The sequence below is a fragment of the Pieris rapae genome, chromosome 19 (assembly GCF_905147795.1).
Source record: "Pieris rapae chromosome 19, ilPieRapa1.1, whole genome shotgun sequence".
NCBI classification, from domain to species: Eukaryota; Metazoa; Arthropoda; class Insecta; order Lepidoptera; family Pieridae; genus Pieris; species Pieris rapae.
The window spans coordinates 5,770,202-5,782,470 of record NC_059527.1 but is presented as its reverse complement, the minus strand read 5'-3'; the positions used below and the strand labels follow the sequence as shown (position 1 = coordinate 5,782,470).

General features: G+C 31.4%; 1 protein-coding gene and 2 long non-coding RNA genes across 4 annotated transcripts; 2 read left to right on the top strand and 1 right to left on the bottom strand.

Annotated features, from left to right (window-relative positions):
- The first annotated feature begins 91 nt into the window (after nucleotides 1-91).
- Nucleotides 92-12,228, top strand: LOC110995267. The gene is made up of 5 exons (XM_022262343.2): nucleotides 92-398; nucleotides 8,182-8,422; nucleotides 9,938-10,071; nucleotides 11,049-11,198; nucleotides 11,844-12,228. The coding sequence occupies exons 1-5, from the start codon at nucleotides 299-301 to the stop codon at nucleotides 11,993-11,995; spliced, it is 777 nt and encodes a 258-aa protein (XP_022118035.1). The 5' UTR covers nucleotides 92-298; the 3' UTR covers nucleotides 11,996-12,228.
- LOC123689996 lies at nucleotides 2,989-3,865 on the top strand. Of its 2 annotated transcripts, XR_006750836.1 has the most exons (3): nucleotides 2,989-3,198; nucleotides 3,531-3,732; nucleotides 3,837-3,865. It is a non-coding gene; the product is annotated as an uncharacterized LOC123689996 (long non-coding RNA). The 2 variants fall into 2 exon arrangements; XR_006750835.1 differs by having other exon boundaries at nucleotides 2,989-3,732.
- LOC110995270 lies at nucleotides 8,681-9,589 on the bottom strand. Its single transcript, XR_002600243.2, has 2 exons — nucleotides 9,425-9,589; nucleotides 8,681-8,748 (listed from the first exon to the last, which is right to left on the bottom strand). It is a non-coding gene; the product is annotated as an uncharacterized LOC110995270 (long non-coding RNA).
- Nucleotides 12,229-12,269: the final 41 nt, after the last annotated feature.

The following is a 12,269-nucleotide window of genomic DNA, read 5'->3' as shown; positions in this document are numbered from 1 at the left end:
TAAACAGCGTCTCAAAAATGGCAGATTTGAGTGGGGAAACAGCTGAGGGATGACGAAAATCAGGCCCGAATAAAACAACATCCACGCTTTCACTTCAAACAATATGAAACGCGCACCTGCCCACCGGCCGACCGAATTGGCGCCTATTGCCCCTCAAACTTGACAGCTGTCGGACGCGGGAAATTAAAAAAAAATAGAAAATAAATACATAAAAAAATTAAATATTAAAATCAGCATAGAACGTTCTTTTTTAAATTGAATGTGTTAAACTCGACGCGTGTTTGATATTTAAAATAAAATGAAGATGGCTGAAAGTTGCGTTAAAATATTGTTTGTTTTGTGTTTGACTGTAATCTGTCATACTGGAGAAGCAGCGGATGAAATTATTACAACATTGCGTAAGTATCGCATTTTTTTAATTATATTATTTTTAATTATGAGCATATTATGTATTCTTGCACCAATGGAACACGTTTGAAATGATATTGTATGTTAAATACGGCCTTGAAAAAGCCAGACATCTGCATTCATCTCAACGGTATCTAAAGTGTTGAAACTATCGTTTAGCAATGCTTCGAATTGTGATGAAAAGCGACCTTTGCCTTATTCCGTTAATATCTTATTATTATACAACGGTTACGACGATCTATTTTGAAATTTTTGTGACAATAATTTAATTTAATCGCGTGCGCTAATTATGTTTAAAATCAATTGGCAAATTAATAAATATTAAGTTCACGGTCAAGTGGTGAAATTAAATCGTATTTTTATTAATGACTTCTATTAATATAACTTTAAATTATATTATTTATTTAAATAAGAATCAATCACTACGAATCACAACTATTAATTGAAATTTCAGTCGAGTAACTGCACTTACGAAAAGTATCCGAGGAATTATAATAATTGAGGTTTTATTCCCGGCGAAAACAAAAATGTGTCTAAATGTTTAGAGGGTAATGAGATTTAATATCGCTCCAATGCCCTTGAATGAAAGAAGTTTGTTCATAAAAAAAATATTTACCTCAGAAATTAAACATGCGTGATAAATTGTAAAAGGAAGTGTTATTGCGCATTCTACATTATCTCGTTCGAATGTTGTGAATATTGCTCAAATCTTGCTAAATCTGAGCTGAATAGCCTTTTCCCATATCTTTTTGATATTAAAACGCTGACATAATAGTTGATAGGCACGACACTGTAATATGATTTTTTGATACACAGACCTTACACAAATAAAATATAGTTGAATTGAGTTAACAAAGCAAAGCGACCGGAAGCACAAATTTCCAAATATTATATTTTGTAATAAAATTATCATAATAATTACATAGGCTTAAGTAATTTTCTACATTCCAAAGTATAGTGAGCCTACCACTTCGCAGTGGCTTGTGCGATACCACAATTGTAAAAACATTCCAATTTCAAATTTATAATATGTATATGTATAGACAACGAACAAAGGTATTTTTTCTATTACTAGCATGAGCTATTTTAAAACGTATTTCTTAGATAATAATAATATTTATTATGCACAGAAATATTATGTCATACAGAAAATATTAAATCATCTATATAAATATATGAATCAACAGATAGCCCTCAAAGTAAACTGTCATTTATGCCATGGTCACTTTCGAGTGTCGAAATAAGCAATGTAAAATATACTTGTCTAGCACACAATGTTCGTTTGTATATAAAATGTATTTACATTTGCTTATTGTGTAGTTACTCTGTTGCTATATTCTCCTTAATTTATAAAAAATATACGCCTAATAGGTATTATTATTTTAGTCTCTATTTAACTAAAAAGTATGTGGGTCCCAATTCATACTATCATTTATCTACTGCTCAATTTGTACTCCAAAGGCATGTCTTGTTTTGGGACTAGCTGGTTTTATGTAACTTGCGTGTCTGTTAAAAACTGTATGCTATTTATTAGATCGTAATACTTCGAAATATCTTTATGTTCACCTTAAACTCATTGGTCTTTGACCTCGTCTAAACGATCAAAATTTGTACATTGCTGTAGGAATCTAATCAATTGATAATGGCAACTTCCTACTGAATTTTTGTCGTAATCAAAAATAAACGTTGACTTGTTAGCAACTCAATTTTCTGGAATTGGAATTATTTAGATGGCATTCTTTAAATGATGTTATATCTATGTATGATTGAAATATTATCAAAGTACTCAAAGCAACTCAAAAATAAATTGCTGAATAAATATATGATTAAACATAAATGTCAACGTTTACCGGAATTAATGTTAACAACTTGACATCTTCAAAAATAATGTCAATTACTAAATTAGCGATGATTGTCAACTGTCAACTAATGAGGAAGTTATTGTATATAAACGAATGATACAACAACAGGTAATTTCTATTCTGTATCCTTGAATTTTGGCCTGCCTTGAATACATTAAAATCTAGTTTTGGTAAGAGATGACTGCTTCTAACCTTGCATCTCCTTTTGTATTGAACCATAAATTTTTATCGCATACGTGCAGCGAATTCCGCGCAGCTCACATTACGTACATCAATTCTTATTTGTTATGCTTGATTGAAAATACATATATTAATTACAATTATTAATAGTAAACTGATTATTCAGCTATAATGATATTTTAAATTAAATATTTTAAATTAAATTTAGTTTCAGCAAAAACATAAAATAAATTAGAACAGTAGAATTTTTTCTTGTTATGAGCCAATGGTGAACCTGATAGTTAATCTTACTTTTAAGTCATTATAGAGTGGTTGCCTGGAAGAGATCGCTCGAAAGCGATAAGGCCGCCAGTTGCTCTCCTTTTCATTTATCTATGCTCAATTTTAATATTGTAATGTAACGAAGTGTTAATAAATAAATAAAATATATTGTCAATAAGTAAAAATATATGTACATACATATTGGATAAAAAGTATTTTAGCTCCTTTCCTTCTCTCCTTCTTCTCCGCTTTTGACGAAGGATAAAGTATAGGGTAAAACCCGGATAGTTGCCTCGGACGGATACATGCCCCGGTGTTTAATAAACTATATTACGATTATAATTTGTGTTAGCGCTTTACTACAATAAGTTGTGACCACCCCGAAGGCCTAAATGCCGCATAAGCCATCGGAATAGGCGCACTTGTTTTGTCTGTGTGAGCAAAAATCTTCCGCGGCGAAACTTTGACGGGCGTTATAATTATATTGGTAAGTAATTTCTATTGAATATTTTTATTACTGATCGTGGTTTCAGTCAACTTATTGCTTTTTTGCATGCATTAGAGTTTAAATTCCATTGTTTATTATGTTTTATTCCTGAATAATTTTTATTTATTTCGCAAATAAAAAGGGCAAGTATCCGCATCAAAAAGGATAGTCGCCCTACTTACTGTCGCGGATAGTTGCCCCTAGAGTGACAAAAAATTTCTTAACAAGCAAAGACGGATTTTATTTTTTTGCTGTTTTTTAAATTTACTTTGTCTCTAACTTGTTGTAAATTAAATAAATATCTACACCATAGTTTTATATATTTATTCTAGATAAGCAAAATGCCTCGCAAATATAAGCGAAAATCAGGCGTGGTGCCACGCAACATCAACTGGACAGAAGAGAGCTTAGCACTTGCCTTCGAAGAATTGAGACAAAAAAAAGGTATCAATGAAATTTCTCGAACATACGGAATATCCGCTCGAACCTTAAGAAGACGCTATGAAAAGAGTAACCAGCAACTGCTAACTCAAGGTATATTTTTGATTTAAAGGTGTATACTTAGCAGTATAAATACAAAATTCTATCTACATACCTACCTTCTTATCTGACCTTATTGGATTTTTTGTCTTTTCTAGGAAAATATCCTGTTCTTGGCTTTGAGAATGAAAAACTAGACTGGTAGCTCATATATTAAAGCTCGGAGACGCCGGTTTTCCTCCTGACAGAATTGTGATTCGCCAATTAGCTTATCAGTTTGCTGATAAGTTAGGATTAAAGCACAACTTTAATAATGAGAGTAAGATGGCTGGACAGCAATGGCTTAGAAGCTTTCTTGAAAGAAATCCTGAAATAGCATTGAGACAAGCTGAGGGCTTATCAATTGACAGAGCGATGGGTCTTAACAGAACAGAAGTTGCAAATTTTTTCAAACTCTTAACAACTATTTTAACGGAGAATAATTTGCTGGATAAGCCAGATAGAATATTTAACATGGATGAAAGCGGTGTCCAACTCAATAATAAAATTGGTACTTGCCCTAAAAAAGGTGCTAAAGCAGTTAAATCAGTTACTTCTGGCGAAAAAGTTTTAAAAACTGTTAAATGAATAATAAAGATTACTCTAATTGATATAAATTTCTTTCTATCCAAAATAAAAATCATACTGAGGCAAGTATCCCCCGAAGCATTTTCTACGCTAGGCTACTATCCGCCATAGTAGGCAACTATCCCTCTTCTGAGAGATAAAATAAAACAGTATTTACTCAAAACCATTGTTAATTATGTATACAAAAATAGGCTTTTATAGAAGATAAAAGACCTATCTTGTGAGATACATACTGAATAATTTTCAGCAAGTTCATATTTTTAAAAAATAAAGCTTTTTCGAAAAGTGGGGCAACTATCCGGGTTTTACCCTAGATATGCACTGATATGACTATTATATTTCTTTTATATTTAGCGTAGGCACATTTACTTTATAATTAGCGTGTAAGCTAAACAGTTTTGATAGCTTTTTATTCTATTATAATAATGATTATATTACTATATATTAAAACAAAAATAGTACAAAAAAAAATTGAAAAAATCTGTCAATTAAAAGGAATCCCCTATATAGTTCGTTCAGGCTGATTCGTGTCGGCATTACCAAATGAGCCTGTAATTTGACCAGCAGAACTGTCCCGCAATCCGCTGAGGCCTTGACACCGCGTTGCGTCAGTTTGCGAAACGCATTGGTAGTAGCCTTAAGTTCGATGTATCGGACATTCGAGGCGTGCGTTGTCTAATATCTGAGAAACAAATGGAATAGCCGACAAGAGCTGGCCTAACATAGAGCTAGATTTATTTTATCTTACCGTGAAATACGCCTAATTTTTTTTTCTACAAACTTAAAAGATATACCAATATGCTACCTATGAGTTGATACGAGGTCTATTCATAAGTATGATTTTTAAATACTACATTAAGTATAGTATATATAAGAGTTAATTTGTTAAAGAATGTGTTGTTACACGTTTATTTATGGACAATTATAGTTGAGAAAAACAAGCGCGAAACATTCTGTTTTATTGAGACTTCTGGAACTTTACCCAACTGTCTGTTCATAGAAAACAAAAACAGACTTCTATTGGACAGTTAACATACTGTATTATTAAAACGTAAACTGTGTATTATTTTTTAAAACACAAATTAGATAAATATAGGTATGTTGATTGGGTTGTTATTAAAAATTATATGTAAAACTTCTTTATACCAAATCTTACAATAATTATAACTTTATAATGAATAATGTATGAATAAAAAAATATTCCTGTCGTTTAAGGAAAAACATCGTTCAAACTAGTTTCGACTCAATTGTTTACTACTGATGAATACTAAATATAGCGCTGACATTTCATCATTTTTAATCTATGGAATAATTTATTCAAGAAGTGATGTATCACAGACGGTAATTTATAACTTATAATAAACTAGCGTACCCGACAGACGTTGTCTTGCATGATATTTCAAGCGATTACAGGACAAACATAGTGACGCATATTTTATATATATATATATAAATTATGCACCGGTATATATATAAGATCCGCGAAATTTTCCTTAGCCTACCTGTATAATACATACACCAACATGGACCTTTTTGCTATGCTACCCCGGAGACTGTTCGGTTTAAAGGAAATCGGAAAGGTACTCGTGAACATCGTGAATCTGAAGTCTTAGTATTTAGTAAAACAGTAATTGAAATTTTAATTACCGCAATTTGTGAGAAACAAATTCTATTTCCCTTAATATATTGCACAGACTATGTAATTAAACAATGGGTACTATGATATAACTTTTCGCGATATTATCTTTACGAGAATGCTAGTATACTTCACATAACTATTATATGTTATTATTTATTGCATATACAAGATTATGTTTGATAAAAGATTTTACACAATTTCAAAACTTTATTAGGTTATCTTCATATACGCGTAGTGCCGCGACTTTGTTATTAAAAATAGACTCTAATAGAAAAACATTAAGGTTTTCTTTTTATTAATATCATATATAAACACTATATATTATTAAATGATAAAAATACATCAAGGAACTTCTGCATAATTTACTGCTTGACACATAACCTCCACTTGTAGATATACCTACATGTTGCCTCTAAATAATGACGGAAACAGATTATTATATGTGATGTAAAGATCTATGAAGAGTGACAGTGCCGGATTATAATAAAAAAACCCCTCTAGAGATTTATAATAGTTAGCGCACAAAAATAATTAGTATTTTGTAAACTTAACATTTTTGTCAATTTGCAAAAGTAGGTTAATTGGTTGTAATTTTGTGGATTACATAATGCAACTGACCTTGTGCAAGAGCTGTGAAACGCCGTTCAAGTTCAAGTTATAGCTTAAATATATTTCGTTTATTTACAATTGACCAAAAAGCGATAAATATACTACTTTAATTACCGACCTTAAAATTAACGAGGCTTTGACTTTAAGGTAAGGTAGCTTTTTTCATTTTATTTACACATACAGTTAAGATAAAAATAATTATAATCGCCGTGTAGTCAAATTTATATCAAAAGATACCTTAGCACAATTTTCTTATTCACATTTCTATACGATATACTGACGTCATTCAGGGATGCCAACTCCTACAGAATGTTCCCACTGGCAAATTAAAGTATTTTAAATATCAATTAAAATAACTTTTATTCTGTTTGTACATTAACTCGCGTTGGGAGGTCATCAAAGTACATTAAAGTTGTATAAATAGTATACAATTTCTATTTAAGAGTATTATAGCTTTTTGATAATTCAGTTACCGCCACGCTTGAATATTTAGTTATTTGGTTATAAGTTGTCTGTTGTTCGTATTTTTAGTACAAAACAAAATGCTTGAAAAAAGTATCTCGTAAGAAGTTCTCTAAATAAATGAACCCCATAAACCTTGGACATCATCATTCCCCTGATTTGGGGGGATACCTGAATTAAATACCTATAAATGAACATCATTAATTCTTTCTTCTTAGGTTGATTCTTCAGATTCGTATTTTGAAATAAACAATATTATTATTATTATTAATTCATATTTATCCTGTTAATTAAATAATTAAATATTAAGAATTTCAACATAATGACTTTAAGTGGCTTTCTGCTTTCTAGATAATAAACAATTTAGGAGGAATTTCATTATTTATTCTGAATATTAAAACTCGTTAAATTTTTGATATTAGAAATTTCAGAAATAAATTGTGATTTAATCGTAGATTTTTAAACATAAGCATTTCTAAAAAGTCATTGTCACATCAAGGATATAGTTATAGATATTATAGCTCCAATAAAAGATATAATTTAGGACTTTTTTTAATTGTTCCATACACACATACACACACACGAAATTCCCGCTTTTCACTGTAGGTCATCGAACAGCAGATCACCTTGCCACACTGACCGCTTGTCACGTGATCAATTACATAACATGACATGCTTTTGCTTTATACACAAAATACTTATCGGAATACACGAATTTTAATATGATTTTCTTGTTCAAATAATACAATACATTTGATGACGTTAACAATTCATCAATACAATATACTTTCATTGCAACGTAATTTGTACTAATTGGCTTATTTTGTAGAAATATTCCCATTGTACATTTTGGATTTAGTTACTTATTTCGTAATTGCAGAGATTAATTTGCATAAAAGTTTATTATTAAAGGTATAAATGAAGCGTTATCAAGCTAAAATGTTGTTTACATTATCATTCTTACAAAACATTTTTAAATTAAACAGATAGGGGAGAGCTCTTATTTACATACATTATGTAAATTTGTAGATTTTAATAAAGTTATTGATATACGAAGAAGTGGATCGGTCTTTGGGGGTTTAAACCCCAAAAATGATCGTTTCAATGAAATTCCCAGCTCGAGTCATTACCAGCAGAGTATTACTCACCTTTTTCCTTCTTTTCAGCGGAATACCTATTACCATGCAGCCGAAGCGATCCTGAATTAGACAACTGCATCAAAAGGTCCTTTAACCACCTACGTCCATATCTCGCAAGAGGCTTAACAGACCTTGATGTACCACCAGTAGAACCCCTCCTCATAGACAGGCTGGTGATGGAAAATGCTGCTGGACCAGTTCGAGTAACAGCTACCTTCAGTAACATTACTGTGATCGGGCCAAGTAACTACACAGTTACCAAAATAAGGTCAGTATTTCTTTTTAAAGGCTGACCTACTTATTGTTCATAAAAATAGATACGCAAAGCTGAGACCCAGAACGAAAAAAAATCTAGCACAACTGGATTTTTATTACAAAATAAGTAATTTATTAAGAACGATACATGGTCTAGATCTTGTCGAGTTCTGTGTCTAGTGTACAGTGTGGTGTCTATTCTCGCCATTAGACACTCATATCCGTTGTGCGTAAAGTCCTGGCTAATTAAGCCAGCCTTGCTCCTTCCAGAAGCTTAAAAGTTTTCTGGGTACATTGCAGGCTTCACAGGATCGACTTGCTGCCTCCACTTCGCTCTATCTACCGGTTTTTTCGAGATATTAGTACCCATAATACAGAACTTCGACTATATACTATCCAACCAACCAAAACTATTCAATAACTTTGAAGCCCTGAATTTAAACTATCCGTCAGACCACCGATTAATTAAATCAACATTAAAAATAGCCAAACAAAAACAAAGTAAGACAGAGACAAATGGGCATCTTTGGAGGAGGCCTTCACCCAATAATGGGGTTCCTACAAATTATATTATTTAAGTATACTAAAATCTAACCAAGCTAGCTAATAATACAAAAAAAAATGTAATAGTAAATATAATCTAGTAGTAAATATGATATATATAGTAGATGGTATTAATTTTAATTAGATAAGTAAGCGCTTGGAGATGCGCCAATGTAAAAAGTTATATTTGTAGGAAATAAAAAGGCTTTTTTATTTTATTTTTTATTTTATTTTAATACAGAACTCCATTGAATGGAATATTTAATGTTTTAGAGACCACACAATGCGTTGGCCAATGTTAAATGAAAATGTCCAAAAATGTTTTGCAACACAATGTATCCATATAATAACCACAATTAGTTGTTTTCAAATGTATGTCAAGACAAAACTAAATTGGGGATCATTATTTTTTTAAAACTTCAATGTTGACCACGTTAATGGTTTTAAGTTTCTTGGGAACGGAAGTATTTACCCGTTTAATTTGTATTTTAAATATTATTGCAACAACTTTATGACTCGGGTCAAATGGAAGAGCCTACACCGAGACAGGGAATCCTGAATACGAGACACTTTTTGTTTTCTATAATTTTCATCGTAGAGCAATGTAAACTACAAATCTCAATAAATTAACCACATATTTTCGAATTATCCATATTTATGTGTATGATATGATGTACATATGATTATACATATTATGGAGATTATGATAAAGATTTCTCTTTTCAAATTCATGATTTCTTATTCATTATTTCAGTATTCATAAATTGTTTAGCATTTACTTTACTTGTACTCTATACGATTTAATAAATGATTTGAACCACCTGTAACCAAAACTTTGTGTGCTCCGGAACTCAACCCAAAGAATAAACATGTTCAAATAAACTCCGGTAAGGCAAGGCCCTACCTACCGCGTGAATTTTAAAAAAATATTTATTGCATACTTGGGTAGAATTAACTAAAATAATAACTACTCATTTATTTTCAGATCTGACTTAAAGAAGTTACGCATAGACCTGGGACTCGTTCTGCCTCGCATCGAAGTTACTGGCCGCTACGAAGTAACCGGCCAAGTTCTACTATTTCCTGTTCGCTCCCAGGGTGACTTTTGGGCGTCATTTAGTAAGTCTTAGATACTTATTTGTACATTAAGTTTGCTACTTCTCTCTGAGTTTTGAGAAATAATGCATACAATGCGTTGTTATTCTTGTATAAACAGTTCGCACGGTTGGACTTTAACTCTATCTTAAAACAAGATACTACAAGAAGCTCACAAGCTCGTAATCAGCGTTTCCTTATCACTAGAGTCTTTTAAATGACGATCTTAACAATAATATTATAAATAAATTTTTCAAGATGAAACAAGAGCTGTTCAATATCTAATACATAAAATTCTCGTGTCACAATGTTCGTGACACGAGAATTTTATGTATTAGATCGGTTGACCCAAAACGGGTCAACCGATTCTTATGATTTTTTTTAGAAATATTTCAATAAGTCTGAGAATCGGACAACATCTATTTTTCATCTCCCTTAGTGGGTGGTCGAACCCCATTTTTATTTATTAGATAAAACTTTTTATTTTTATAAAAAATACATACAACTTTTAATTGACGACTTATATTTTTTAGGACCTATAATTGTTTTCATTAAACTAAAAAATTTTTCCTTGAAAGAATATACATGGCAAAACCATGTTTGCCGTGTCAGCTTGTTATATATTATTATTCACTGGTTGCTATATCCAACATCAGTCATTCTTTTAAATAATAAGTGTGTAATATAACATTTAAAATAATTATAACGACATTTCGTTATATCACTTAATATCGAATGTAATTTTATTTTACAAGTGCAATACCACTCAATTTCAGAATGCGGAATTTCGTTTTCGAAAGGAAGGAGGCCTTGTGTTTTATATTTATAAAATTTTAATACATTTTTTATGTTAATATATAAAAATCTCCACATATTTATTTTATAAAACACTATTAATTCATCATTCTTACTGAATTGATGTTGTATTTTGATGCCTAGAAAACGAATTTTTAAAACGAATTCCCTACATATGTCTAATATTAATTCCCTATACGTTACAGCTGACGTTGCTGCTATAGTGAAAATCTTTGGCATGGAGTTTCTTCGCCAAGACACGAAGTACATGACGGCTGATCGAATGCTGGTAGACTTCAAACTCCGGGGCTCCAGATTCAAAGTCCGGGATACCGTCAACTACGGCAGTGTTATTGGTACATATTTTTAATATTTTAAATTTATTCTTCGTGTTTATCTGTGATAATAAGTTTGAACCCATTGCAATTAATTACAACCAGTATATATACACCGTTCCGTGTATGTTTTGAACTAGGCTGAAGGAAGCCTAAATGACGTTGTGATTTATGACATTTTCTTTTGAATTATTGTATGTAAAGGGAGGATAAAACTTGCTGAGTTTCTTGCCCGTTCTTCTCAGAACAAGACATCCTGGTAGTCTTGCGAACGGATGGCGTAGTTTTGCTCTTTCGCGAATTTTGTAAACGTTTTTGACATTCATGAGCACGCCTTAAGTCGCATCTAAACTGAATAAATAAATTTTGATTGATTGATTGAAGAATAAAGAAAAATTATTTTGATTATTCCACTATGATAATTATTCTACGCTACAACAAAAATTTATGTTAAACCATAAGAGTGTCTAGGTCTTTAGGGTAGGTTGCTAGAACTCACTTTTTGACAACGATATAAATTGTTAACTAACGATTAATTTTAAGAAACTCAATTTTTAATATTTTAACATTTGTTACCATAGACATACATACAAAAAAGATTCCATTACTTATGAGGCAACAAGGCCAATCTTATTATAGGTTAGAAAAATTCTTTTCAATTTCCAGGTGAAGCAATGAACCAGTTCCTGAACAACAATGCAGCTGAAATCATCGATGAAATGCGTCCAGCTGCTTCGGCGGCAATCGGCAAGCACTTCAAGGTGTTCCTTAATGCAGCTTTTGAGAAAATTCCAGTCGATCTCTGGTTGACACCCTAATACTGTGGTGAGATTGTTATTAGCTATAGCTATTTTATAGGAAATGTGCGTGTATTTTTTCCCAATAAAAATAGTGTAGTTAAAAGTCACAGACTAAAAAGCGAACTAGAAATGTAATACGTCAAATGTAAGAATAAACATGCATCGAGCATATAAGTGTATGGAAGTCCAAATAATTAGAACCGAATTGGATTGCATAAAAAAAATCGAATTAAAATGTGCCAATTGACTTCTTTTATTAATTTACTGTGTTAATTCAACATTACAAATAAAT

Bases quoted from the DNA above. Each gene is read 5' to 3' on its own strand.
- LOC110995267 (XM_022262343.2), top strand. From the start codon at position 299: ATGAAGATGGCTGAAAGTTGCGTTAAAATATTGTTTGTTTTGTGTTTG. The intron at 399-8,181 runs GTAAGTATCGCA...CCTTCTTTTCAG, and splicing joins TGAAATTATTACAACATTGC to CGGAATACCTATTACCATGC. The intron at 8,423-9,937 runs GTCAGTATTTCT...ATTTATTTTCAG, and splicing joins TACACAGTTACCAAAATAAG to ATCTGACTTAAAGAAGTTAC.